Source organism: Anabrus simplex, chromosome 1, assembly GCF_040414725.1.
Source record: "Anabrus simplex isolate iqAnaSimp1 chromosome 1, ASM4041472v1, whole genome shotgun sequence".
Taxonomy (NCBI): domain Eukaryota; kingdom Metazoa; phylum Arthropoda; class Insecta; order Orthoptera; family Tettigoniidae; genus Anabrus; species Anabrus simplex.
Genome location: NC_090265.1, coordinates 1,519,561,852 through 1,519,575,194, shown reverse-complemented (window position 1 = coordinate 1,519,575,194; position 13,343 = coordinate 1,519,561,852). Strand labels below are relative to the sequence as shown.

The following is a 13,343-nucleotide window of genomic DNA, read 5'->3' as shown; positions in this document are numbered from 1 at the left end:
AATTCCAGTAGGAGTACGTAATCATCACTTCTCTCGCTTATTCATCAATCACCCGTGAGTGGCATGACAGACCTCTCCAGCAGGCTCATTTCAAATACTTGGAGCTATATAGGGCATCATTCCATTCCTGGTCCGGTCTTCAAATGGAATCAGGCCATATATTTAGATACACTAATAACAGTGAATGATAAATAATAAAATAATGTTATAAATATAATAATAATAATAATAATAATAATAATAATAATAATAATAATAATAATAATGTTATTTGTTTTACGTCCCACTAACTACTTTTTTAAGGTCTTCGGAGACGCCGAGGTGCCGGAATTTAGTCCTGCAGGAGTTCTTTTACGTGCCAGTAAATCTACCGACACGGGGCTGTCGTATTTGAGCACCTTCAAATACCACCGGACTGAGTATATAAATATATTGATGATAATAATAATAATAATAATAATAATCATAACAGTAATAGTAATTTAATGAATGTAATGCTTACTGTGTATGTCAAAGAATTCCTTCACAAGGCTTTAAACGTGAAATTGTAGTTAGTAGGTACATTAAAAATGTAATTCAGTAAATTAATTGTTTAAAGATGTAAGCCGTTAAAAGACTGTATGGGATTCTAACACGCATACGTTAATGCAATAATTCTTTTAAATGCATTCGAAGTACAATTTGTGAGCTATGCTGGAGTACAACTTTCAATCGTGGGCCGGTTCATTTGGCAACCACGGCGAGTGTGATGAGGCAATGAGGTTACTTCCTTTTTTTTTTTTTAACGTCGCAGCGACACAGATAGGTCTTATGGCGATGATGGGATAGGAAAGGCCTAGGAATTGGAATGAAGCGGCTGTGGCCTTAATTATGGTACAGCCCCGGCATTTGCCTGGTGTGAAAATGGGGAAACCACGGAAAACCATCTTCAGGGCTTCCGACAGTGGGGCTCAAATCCACTATCTCCCGATTACTGGATACTGGCCGCACTTAAGCGACTGCAGCTATCGAGCTCCGTCTTCCGTTTTCGTCTGTTCAAAAGGAGGTCAAGAGAATCAACACAGTTGAGGATGTTTGGGATCTGGTTATGTCAACATGGAAGAAGTTTATCTGTATAGGAGGGATACTGAATTGAGGGTGACTGGGGATTTAAATGGAACTATGGAATGGGTATGTGGGAAACTGGGAGTGTGATTTGTAGATCCTAATGGGTGGGTATGAGATAAGGATGAACGCTGAGAGGGCCTGAACTTGAACTGCAATGGTACATATGTTAGGGGGTTTGTTTGGAAGAATTATAGGGAGGTACATTGAGGGAAACAGGATGGACCCGGGGGCAGTGATGACAGTATAGGAAGCATAAAATGGAGTAGGGCTGACAAGTTAAGGATGACAAAAATCCAACAAGGGAGGTGTATGCGACTGATAGTGTTACACATAGGAAGTGGTGACTGTTTTGTTGAAAATGATTATCTTGTGTTCGAGTCTAAAAATCCCAGACTATCAACTTGAAATGAGTAGTGATGTATTTGAATTGTGGTTTGAAAGAATACTACCAAAACTGATGCCTGTCAGCGTTACATTAGACAACGCTCCTTATCACAGTGTGAACTTGAAACATGTCCCAAACAAATTCAGGAAGAAAGCTTAAGTAATTTCCTGCCTGAGAAGTAAAAAAATAACATGCGATGAAGGACTTGTTAAAGCTGAATTTCCGAAATAGGTGAAGACTCTCAAGCCTCGGTTCGAGAAATATGTAATAGAGGACTTAGCTGAACAAGCGGGCTACATTGTATTCTGACTACCTCCGTATTACTGTGGATTAAACCCAATAGAGTTGTTGTGGAGCCAGATCAAACATTTTGATGCCAACCTCAACACCAATTTCAAATTTTGTGACATGCACAAGCATAAACACAGCATTTCGTGGAGTGGCAGCTGATCAATGGCGTTCCTATGTCCAGCATGTGGTGTGCAAAAAGCAGACTATGTGAGACCTGGAAAGCTCCATAGATACTGTTGAAAAAGTGGTAATTAATTTAGGAGAGGATTCTAGTGATGCAAGTGACAGCAAATCATCCAATCTACGGGGAATTAAGCCTCTTGCAAGTTCAGATTAATGAACTGCAGGTACCTGTCACGTAAGTAGGCCTGCTTGTTAATTTTCATGGCAGATATATAATGTATTTTTGATCATCATCATCATTAGTCGTAGTGCTCATTACTGAGATTCGTGACCTCATAACGATCATTTCAGTGTTGCAACCTTGACGAGATGTCTCCATCCCAAGTGGTTTTCACATTTCTTTAATATGATCTGAAGTGGTAGACCAGTGATCATCTTCGCCTGATCTATCCATCTACTTGCTGTTTTTCCTCGTGGTCTACTGCCTTCAACTTTGCCTTGCGAAATGACCTTTTCCAAGTTCTCTCCATCTCGTCTTAAAATGTGGCCAAGGAACTGGAGGCAACACTCACTCACATGGGACGATAGGCGTTTCTTGACGCAGAGTTAATCCAGAATGGAATATGTCCAGGTCTAGCGTCTATATCTGTATTTTCATTTATGTTTAGATTTATGTAAAGAGCAGGCAGCGAGACACGTGGGCCTTGCGGAGTGATACAAAATGTTTGTTCATGTCTACTTTATTCTTTCGTTGGAAATAGTTTACTCTCAGGACAGGCACATTTCCTCATGCTCATTAGCGCTTGTCCCACGTAGCGGCAGGGTCCCCTACATGGCCCGACTGTTTCCATTTAAATCAGTTGTGTGATCTCCCTCCACAAGATTGTGTAGTGCGGCGTCATTGCTTAGGTCTTCTCTTAGGTCTTTATCCAATGACTTCCAGCATGTAGTCCATCCTTGCAGTGTTATCTGCTTCTGCTTGCAGCACATGACACGACTTTCACACATTTTCTCCTGCATAGGCTTGATGCCATTTTGTTTTGTTATCTCTACACAAACCAACCTATTAAAAAATTCTCAGTACAGGTTGCTCCTGAAACTGTTTTAGACTTCAACAAATGGTACAAGTGATAATGAGTAACATTCACAGAGGAACCAGTGCCTGGAAATATTCTGATATGCATGGATTCATCCATCTGGAGTTGTGGCGTGACTAGGTAACTAACCCCTTTCAGAAGATGGCTTATTCACAGTTATAAGTGCTCCGTCGAGGTACTGGTAACTAAAAGGTAATTAGATTAAGTGTGAAAATCATGTCTCTGTTTCTTGGAAATACCTATAGAAGTCAGTTTAAAATTGTAGAGAAGATGATCCAAGTACGCGTATGATTTTATCACTTCACAAAGGACATTATCATTGTGTTCAATCCTGTAAAACAGAACTCAAGATCTGACTTTTTCAAATATCAATACTGAACAACAGACCCAAAGATATGATCTTTTCAAATAAATCAGCACCAACCATCACCTCTACTAGTACTGGTGATGAGCAACAAACTCTGAAAAGAGTAATGACAAAGCCTTCGTATAGATTTGGCAGCTTTATTTGCTAACATACTTCTTTATTCCCCATTGCATGAGACAATTACACATTAAAATGATACTTTTATTGTCATCCTCAAAATATTTAAGAACCTCCGATGAAAACTGACGGAACAATTTTCTTTCCTTGCAAGAATTAACCAAACCACTCCATAGTAGGGAAATACAAAATCAGCAACCATCTTTAAAAGACCATTAACTTACCTTCTCACATGAAACACATTCTGAGATTGAGACTGGCACCATATCTTGATTCTGTTCTTGCAGTTCTTTAAGAACTTGACTTGATGGAACAGTTTCACTGTTAGGCTCACTAAAACAGAACATCAATACAATCAATCATACCCTCCTAACAAGTATCACCTATTCAAATATCTTAAATGCAACATTCCTCTAACCATTATTTAATGGTTTAGTTTGCAATGCCTTGTGCAACCTGTGTTCCCTTGTAGCAGATAGAGGAATTTTGAAAGAAGCAAATTGAAACTAAATTTGTCTTTCCATTGCTCTTGCTTTTAGACCAGCTGAAAAGCACCAATGTAGTTAGTCTGTTATTGGGCATTATAAATTTTCCAGCTCATTCTTGGTTGCCAGCATTTTGCCCCAGTGTGCTAAGTTGGGCTCAACAGTTGGTACATAGTACACCCACCACGATGCATGACTAGTGCATTCCCTATGGAAATCGACATCTGCATCATCTGATGGCCAGGCAGGCATCAATGTTTGGAAATGAGACAATGTCTCTCATAGTGCATTGGCACTGCCGGTGACTCTAAGTATCCTACGCAGTGGCCTCCACGGTATGCACTAGCCATGCGTCTTGGTGGGTGTGCTATGTACCAACTGATGAGCCCAACTTAGCACACAGGGGTGAAATGCTGGCAACTAGGAACAAGTTACCTGGAAAATTTATAATGTCCACTAACGGACCAATTACATTGGTATTATAAATTTACTCATTCCGGACAAGTATTTCAGATTCCCTATGGGAATCAACATCTATATCAGCTAAAATGTAGGCAGATCGAAGACACCTAATTCATAAGCAACAGCTATGAAACTAGCAAAAATGACTGAAGGGAAGAACAGATTCAGTGATGGTAGCAGCTCTTTGCATACCACCCATTTCAGTTTTATATCCTGGACCTTCTTACAGTTTACTGTTTGGTACTTTTCATTTGCCATGTCCATGTATTAGTTGCCTAGTCTTGTCCTTCTGAAGCTGCTTGCTCATTACTCTCTGCAGATTAGCCTCATTTTATGTACTTCTGATCATGCAATACTCACTTTGTGGCAGGTCAGATAATGGTCAGTATTGCTGATACAGTAGTACGTAAATTAATCTGAACACAATCATTTCTAAGACATTTTGTAACGAATGTTTGCAGAATTGAACATTCCCTTTCATAGTGTTTCCGCTTTCAAACAAATTGCATTGTAGGTATACGGCAGCATTATTGTTAACATTACATGACATTGTTCGATATTCTTTATGCCCAGTCATTAGTTGAATGTCTCCAAGTTATATGAATTTTCAGTATTGCGTTGTGTTATTGTACTGTAAATTGATAATGGATAAAACACTGTGTAAATGTAAAAAATAGTGACATTGGCTAAGCACACCTCCACAACAAAGAAAAATTGACAATGTATTGGTGCAAATTCAACTTTGAAATAGTACAGAGAAAGAGTCTTTTTTTTATCGTTGAAGGAGAAACAAAACTACAATAAAAGAATACTGTTTAAACATTCAGAAGATTAAAATAAACACCAGGCTCCAAGCTGTTCACAAAAAACATTTAAGACAGATATTATGATGGTTTGCCCCGGACTGCTGGAAGTAGGAAGAACACTCAGACCAGAGCAGCTTCTGATAGACATAATGTAAAAAAGCTATTGATATGAGCAAGACTCGCTAAAGACTAAATTTGGAAGACAAACAGAGTTGTCAGGGCGTTCCTTATGTGCATAAAGAAGGATCAGTAGGATGAAAAAAAAAAGAGTCAATGGCTCACATTCAACAAGCACCTCAGCATCCTCCTAAGTTATGGTCTAGAAATGTTTAATCAACAGGGGACCAGGACCTGGGCTGTTGACCTCTCTTTATCTACTCTTGTTCTTTTCCAACCCTGAAGGTTTTAGGCTTTTGAGGCCTAGGGAGACATTTTTCACACACACATCATGGCCCTTCCCTTTCTTTTGCTGACTCCTTCTTCTTTGAAAGGTCAGACACATTCCATTTTCCTTCTCATTAATGTTAATAGAGGAAGGTTGTCCTATTAAAACAGTAATCACCACCACCATCACTGCAAAAACTCTCTCCAAATGGTGACTGTTTTTCAACAAGATCTTGCACCATGTCACACATCCACAAAGAAATAAATTCTTTGAAGAGACACAAAGACATTCAGTATTCCCGATATTCCGGTATTCCCTTGGTCCAGCAACTCGCATGTCAACCCCAACAAAAATGTATGGACCAACTGTAAGAAGACAATTACAAAACTCGAACGACAAACCATGACGGAAACCATGAAATATAAATCATGTGGTAAAACTGCATAGATCAATGAAAGTAAACATGATATGTTTACATACATACATACATAATCATTATAGACTGTTATGCCTTTCAGCGTTCAGTCTGCAAGCCTCTGAGAATTTACTAAACGTCGCCACAATCCTCGATTTGCAACTAGTGTTGTGGCCTCATTTAGTTCCATACCTCTTATCTTTAAATTGTTAGAAACAGAGTCTAACCATCGTCGTCTTGGTCTCCTTCTACTTCTCTTACCCTCCATAACAGAGTCCATTATTCTCCTAGGTAACCTATCCTCCTCCATTCGCCTCACATGACCCCACCACCGAAGCCGGTTTATGCGTACAGCTTCATCCATCGAGTTCATTCCTAAATTAGCCTTTATCTCCTCATTCCGAGTTCCCTCCTGCCATTGTTCCCACCTGTTTGTACCAGCAATCATTCTTGCTACTTTCATGTCTGTTACTTCTAACTTATGAATAAGATATCCTGAGTCCACCCAGCTTTCGCTCCCATAAAGCAAAGTTGGTCTGAAAACAGACCGATGTAAAGATAGTTTCGTCTGGGAGGTGACTTCCTTCTTACAGAATACTGCTGATCGCAACTGCGAGCTCACTGCATTAGCTTTACTACACCTTGATTCAATCTCACTTACTATATTACCATCCTGGGAAAACACACAACCTAAATACTTGAAATTATCGACCTGTTCTAGCTTTGTATCACCAATCTGGCATTCAATTCTGTTGGATTTCTTACCTACTGACATCAATTTAGTCTTAGAGAGGCCAATTTTCATACCATACTCATTGCACCTATTTTCAAGTTCCAAGATGTTAGACTGCAGGCTTTCGGCACAGTCTGCTATTAAGACCAAGTCGTCAGCATAGGCCAGGCTGCTTACTACATTTCCACCTAACTGAATATCTCCCTGCCATTTTATACCTTTCAGCATATGATCCATGTAAACTACAAACAGCAAAGGTGAAAGATTACGGCCTTGTCTAACTCCTGTAAGTACCCTGAACCAAGAACTCATTCTACCATCAATTCTCACTGAAGCCCAATTGTCAACATAAATGCCTTTGATTGATTTTAATAATCTACCTTTAATTCCATAGTCCTCCAGTATAGCGAACATCTTTTCCCTCGGTACCCCGTCATATGCTTTCTCTAGATCTACGAAACATAAACACAACTGCCTATTCCTCTCGTAGCATTTTTCAATTACCTGGCGCATACTGAAAATCTGATCCTGAAAGCCTGTCGGTGGTCTGAAACCACACTGGTTTTCATCCAACTTCCTCTCAACGACTGATTGCACCCTCCCTTCCAAGATGCCTGTGAATACTTTGCCTGGTATACTAATCAATGAGATACCTCGATAGTTGTTGCAATCCTTCCTGTTCCCTTGCTTATAGATAGGTGCAATTACTGCTTTTGTCCAATCTGAAGGTACTTTACCAACACTCCACGCTAATTTGACTACTCTATGAAGCCATTTCATCCCTGCCTTCCCACTATACTTCACCATTCCAGGTCTAATTTCATCTATTCCTGCTGCCTTATGACAATGGAGTTTATTTACTATCCTTTCCACTTCCTCAAGCATAATTTCACCAACATCATTTTCCTCCTCCCCATGAGCTTGATTTCCTTTTACATTGAGAAGATGTTCAAAATATTCCCTCCACCTCTCCAGTGATTCCCTGGGATCTGTTATGAGTTCACCTGAATTATTCAAAACACTGTTCATTTCCTTTTTCCCTCCCTTCCTAAGATTCTTTATTACTGTCCAGAAAGGTTTCCCTGCTGCTTGACCTAGCCTTTCCAGGTTATTACCAAACTCTTCCCATGACTTCTTTTTGGATTCAACAACTATTTGTTTCGCTCTGTTTCTTTCATCTACGTACAAATCCCTGTCTGCCTCGGCCCTTGTTTGGAGCCATTTCTGATAAGCCTTCTTTTTACGTCTACAGGCTGCTCTCACTTCATCATTCCACCAAGATGTTCGCCTTTTCCCATCTTTACACACAGTTGTTCCTAGGCATTCCCTTGCTGTTTCTACTACAGCATCCCTCTATGCCACCCATTCACTTTCTATATCCTGAACCTGCTTTCATTCTTCTGTTCGAAACTTCTCACTAATCATATCCATGTACTTCTGTCTAATTTCCTTGTCCTGGAGATTTTCTGCCCTTATTCGTTTGCAGACAGATTTCACTTTCTCTACCCTAGGCCTAGAGATACTTAGTTCACTACAGATCAGATAATGGTCTGTATCATTGAAAAATACCTGAAAAACTCATACATTCCTAAAAGATTTCCTGAATTCAAAGTCTGTTAAGATATAGTCTATTATGGACCTGGTACCCCTAGCCTCCCATGTGTAGCGGTGAATAGCCTTATGCTTTAAGAATGTATTCGTAACAGCTAAACCCATACTAGCACAGAAGTCCAGCAAACGCTTCCCATTCCCATTAGCTTCCATATCTTCCCCACATTTACCAATCACCCTTTCGTATCCTTCAGTTCTATTCCCAACTCTCGCATTGAAATCGCCCATTAGCACTATTCTATCCTTGCTGTTGACCCTGACCACGATGTCACTCAATGCTTCATAAAACTTGTCAACTTCATCCTCATCTGCACCCTCACATTGTGAATACACGGACACAATTCTTGTCCTAATTCCTCCCACACAAATCTACCAACATCATTCGCTCACTTACGTGCCTAACAGAAACTATGTTGCGTGCAATGGTATTCCTGATAAAGAGCCCTACCCCAGACTCTGCCCTTCCCTTTCTAACACCCGTCAAGTACACTTTATAATCTCCTATCTCTTCCTCCTTATCTCCCCTTACCCGAATATTACTTACTCCTAGCACATCCAGATGCATCCTCTTTGCTGACTCAGCAAGTTCTACCTTCTTTCTTCCATAAGCCCCATTAATATTGATAGCTCCCCATCGAATTCCATTTCGTTCACCAAGTTGTTTCCAAGGAGTCCCTCGCCTGTCAAATGGGAGTGGGACTCCATTACTCCCATAGGTCCGAGGCTTGCTTAAAGTGTTCTGAGCTCGGTAAATTCATGAAGCAGGATGCTGCCCTACTTGCACATAGTCCAAGTGAGGATCTCTCCTCTAACGGGTTGTGGACCACCGGTGAATTGTGTAGTCCTAGCCGCCTGAGCACAAGGAGGGCCACGACTCAGAATATGTCCGAGATGCCCACTCCCATTCCATAGCAACTGGTATCCCGACTCTCAGGACCACTTACTAGGCCACTCAGCCGTTGCCCATGGTTCACGAACTAGGACGTGACTACAGTAACCCACAAACATGAACCATGATATGTTTGCTTCCATAAATTTTCTCATCACTAGGTGTATGGAAAACAAAGTGCCAAATTTGTTCAGATTATTTTGGTTAAATATTGAACGTTCTAACACTGAAATCTGGGAAACGTAAACACAGCCAATGTTTTGCGATATTTTCAATCACTGATTTCATGAGTGCAAAATCAAACAATATAACAAAGTAAGGAAACCATAAGAAACAAGGAATATAATAAAAGCAGCCTCATAAGAGTACAGAGGAAACAAAAACAAGAGGGATATCAATACAGTCTTCGATCAGATGGTTTTATGGGGAGTAACTCACGTAAATACCTAAAACCTACCTCAAAGAACCTGAGAGACAATCAAAACAAACAAAAAAACATGGGAAATGAGTCGGAACAACTTCATTAAAGCATTACAAATACTTTACATTCATAAAAAGGAACATTATTTCCAAATAACCATTATACGTATAACATCTCATTCCATTTAGCTTCACTTTTTACTGCAAAAAAGCAGTTTGGTACCAATTCTTAATTGAAATTGTGCATTAAAGTACCTTTCAAAAGTGTTGAAAGTGGCAACCATGTAACAGCCATGCCGCTATGAAGTCCAAGCTCATTTACCCAACAAGCGAATCATGTGTGGGATAACCTCTCAGTTTATTGCTGTGAGTGTGTGTGCTTTTGATATCCTAGTGAATTATTATAAGTTTCTTTCTTGTTAATACTTAGTAATACACTATTGCATTATTAATTAAGTTGGGACTCAGTCCTTGTTTTGTTTTTCAAAATTTAGGTACGTGGGTTACTGTAGTCACGTCCTAGTTCGTGAACCATGGGCAATGGCAGAGTGGCCTAGTAAGTTTTCCTGAGAGTTGGGATACCAGTTGCTAGGGAATGGGAGTGGGCATCTCGGACGTATTCTGAGTCATGGCCCTCCTTGTACTCAGGCGGCTAGGACTATACAATTCACCGGTGGTCCACAACCCGTTAGAGGAGAGATCCTCACTTGGACTATGTGCAAGTAGGGTAGCATCCTACTTCATGAATTTACCGAGCTCAGAACATTTTAATCAAGCCTCGGACCTATGGGAGTAACTGAGTCCCACTCCCATCTGACAGGCGAGGGACGCCTAGGAAACAACTTGGCGAACAAAATGGAATTCAATGGGGAGCTATCAATATTAATAGGGATTATGGAAGAAAGAATCTACAACTGGCTGAGTCAGCAAAGAGGATGATTCTGGATGTGCTAGGAGTAAGTGATATTCGGGTAAGGAGTGATAACGAGGAAGAGATAGGAGATTATAAAGAGTACTTGACAGATGTTAGAAAGGGAAGGCCAGAGTCTGGGGTAGGGCTCTTTATCAGGAATACCATTGCATGCAACATAGTTTCTGTTAGGCACGTAAATGAGCGAATAATGTGGGTAGATTTGTCAGCTGGAGGAATTGGGACTAGAAATGGCAGGGAGATATTCAGTTAGGTGGAAATGTAGTAAGCAGCCTGGCCTATGCTGACGACTTGGTCTTAATAGCAGACTGTGCCGAAAGCCTGCAGTCTAACATCTTGGAACTTGAAAATACGTGCAATGAGCATGGTATGAAAATTAGCCTCTCAAAGACCAAATTGATATTAGTAGGTAAGAAATTCAACAGAATTGAATGTCAGATTGGTGATACAAAGCTAGAACAGGTCGATAATTTCAAGTATTTAAGTTGTGTGTTCACCCAGGATGGTAATATAGTAAGTGAGATTGAATCAAGGTGTAGTAAAGCTAATGCAGTGAGCTCTCAGTTACGATCAACGGTATTCTGTAAGAAGGAAGTCAGCTCCCAGACGAAACTATCTTTACATCGGTCTGTTTTCAGACAACTTTGCTTTACGGGAACGAAAGCTGGGTGGACTCAGGATATCTTATTCATAAGTTAGAAGTAACAGACATGAAAGTAGGGAGAATGATTGCTGGTACAAACAGGTGGGAACAATGGCAGGAGGGTACTCGGAATGAGGTTATAAAGGCTAATTTAGGAATGAACTCTATGGATGAAGCTGTACACATAAACCGGCTTCGGTGGTGGGGTCATGTGAGGTGAATGGAGGAGGATAGATTACCTAGGAGAATAATGGACTCTGTTATGGAAGGTGAGAGAAGTAGAGGTAGACCAAGATGACGGTGGTTAGACTCGGTTTCTAACGATTTAAATATAAGAGGTATAGAACTAAATGTGGCCACAACACTAGTTGCAAATCGAGGGTTGTGGCGACATTTAGTAAATTCACAGAGGCTTGCAAACTGAACGCTGAAAGGCATAACAGTCTATAATGATAATGTATGTATGTATGTATTGAACCCGAGTGACTTAGGCCCAAAGTCAATCATGATTTGATTGATAAAATAATATATGGTACATTTATTGAAATACAGAAGTGTAGTTGAAAATATTTCATCTGTGTAATGTCGAAATATGAGCGAAGGAAGGACGACAGACTGGAGCCTGACGGATTAGCTCGACACAACAACATTTAGCTACTTCACAGCAGGGGATCTCATTAGTTGGCGAACAAGGAAATACAAGTCCACAAATAAGTCTTGGTCAGAAAGAGAAGGGGTAGGTGACACAAAGGAAGCTCGCAACATAAGTAATGCGCTGGGATATTTTTGGCAGGACGGAGATTCCCGTGACGTCATGGAAAGCTACAGCGGTTGCAAGGACATTCGCTAGCCTAGGTTCGGGCAGGTGGAGATTTAAACCCTCAGCGTCGCAGCCGTTTAAAGAGCTTCCTATCCCGCGGCCGGATGAGATTTCAACTACGCGCGACTGAAATACATTGATTCACTTAAAGCTTTACTACTAGTATCAGAGTGGCCCGATATTCACGAAATTTGGAATTCCTTATGGTAGAACTATCTACATGAAGATAATTACATAATTGTTTCACATTTCCTTAGTAATTTAGTTCCGTGTGATAGAGTTCGAAGCACTCTTCGAGACAGAGACCCAAGGCACACTCCTGGCAGCAGTATACCGACGTCTTCTTTTCACCGTGTTTTGAACACGCGATACGTCTCTGAGATTTGGATTTCTCACTCTTGGGTGCTAATTTCCTGATAAAACGTATTTCCTGCAACCTTGGAACTGTATTATCTGATGCGCGCCGGCCTTGAATATTTCGTTTCCCGCCCGAGAAGCGTATTTTGTACTACGTAAACAAACCTTCCATCAGCTCAAACTGATAAGATAACTGCTGAATGTTTGTCCCTGTGACTTGTCTAAATATTATTGGAGAATCTAGGAATCATAATTCACTGTTGAAAACTTCCCTTTGACATGTATGCGTATCTATAGTCTCCTACACGAAATTTCCAAGTACTGGTTCCTCCTCATCGTCACTCTCATTATTTACCGCTGCATCGGCCACAGCCACATCATCTATTTCATTATCACTACTGCTAACACTGCCACTACTACTTCCGACTAAACTTTCATTTGAATTATACTATATTTCAAGCATGTTACTCTCAGCAGGAGCCAGCCATTGAGCGCGGTGCGTCACACAAGCTGATGAAGCTGCAGCGGTACCGAAAGCGGCAGGACGAAACTGAATGAGGGGAATAACATTTATGACGAATCAAACCAACTCGATACATATTTCAGATTAAAAGGTCGATACATCGTCTTTCAAACGAGATATATACCATGCACAAGTGCTTCTCGTGTCGTATGACAGAAAGCAGCACTAACTGATGCCTGCACAGAGCACTCGTGGAGAGTTACGAAAAGACTACAAGCTGAGAAATAAAGACAAATATAATAAATAAACCGCACTCTTAATACAAAATTAGAGCAAAGAACATCACACGAAAGGACAAACTTCTCAGATCATCATTTCTTTATTTTATTCTGTGGGAATGAATGAAGCAAACGGACTTTTAAAAAAGCAGGGATTG

General features: G+C 40.4%; 1 protein-coding gene across 2 annotated transcripts in view; it reads right to left on the bottom strand.

Moving 5' to 3' along the window:
• The window catches only part of qin, an 870,645-nt gene that overhangs the window by 185,441 nt on the left and 671,861 nt on the right, over window positions 1-13,343 (bottom strand). For both annotated transcript variants that reach the window (XM_067138014.2, XM_067138015.2), the window contains one exon: window positions 3,712-3,820. In XM_067138014.2, coding sequence (XP_066994115.1) covers window positions 3,712-3,820 — 109 coding nt within the window. The remainder of the gene's footprint in view (window positions 1-3,711; window positions 3,821-13,343) is intronic.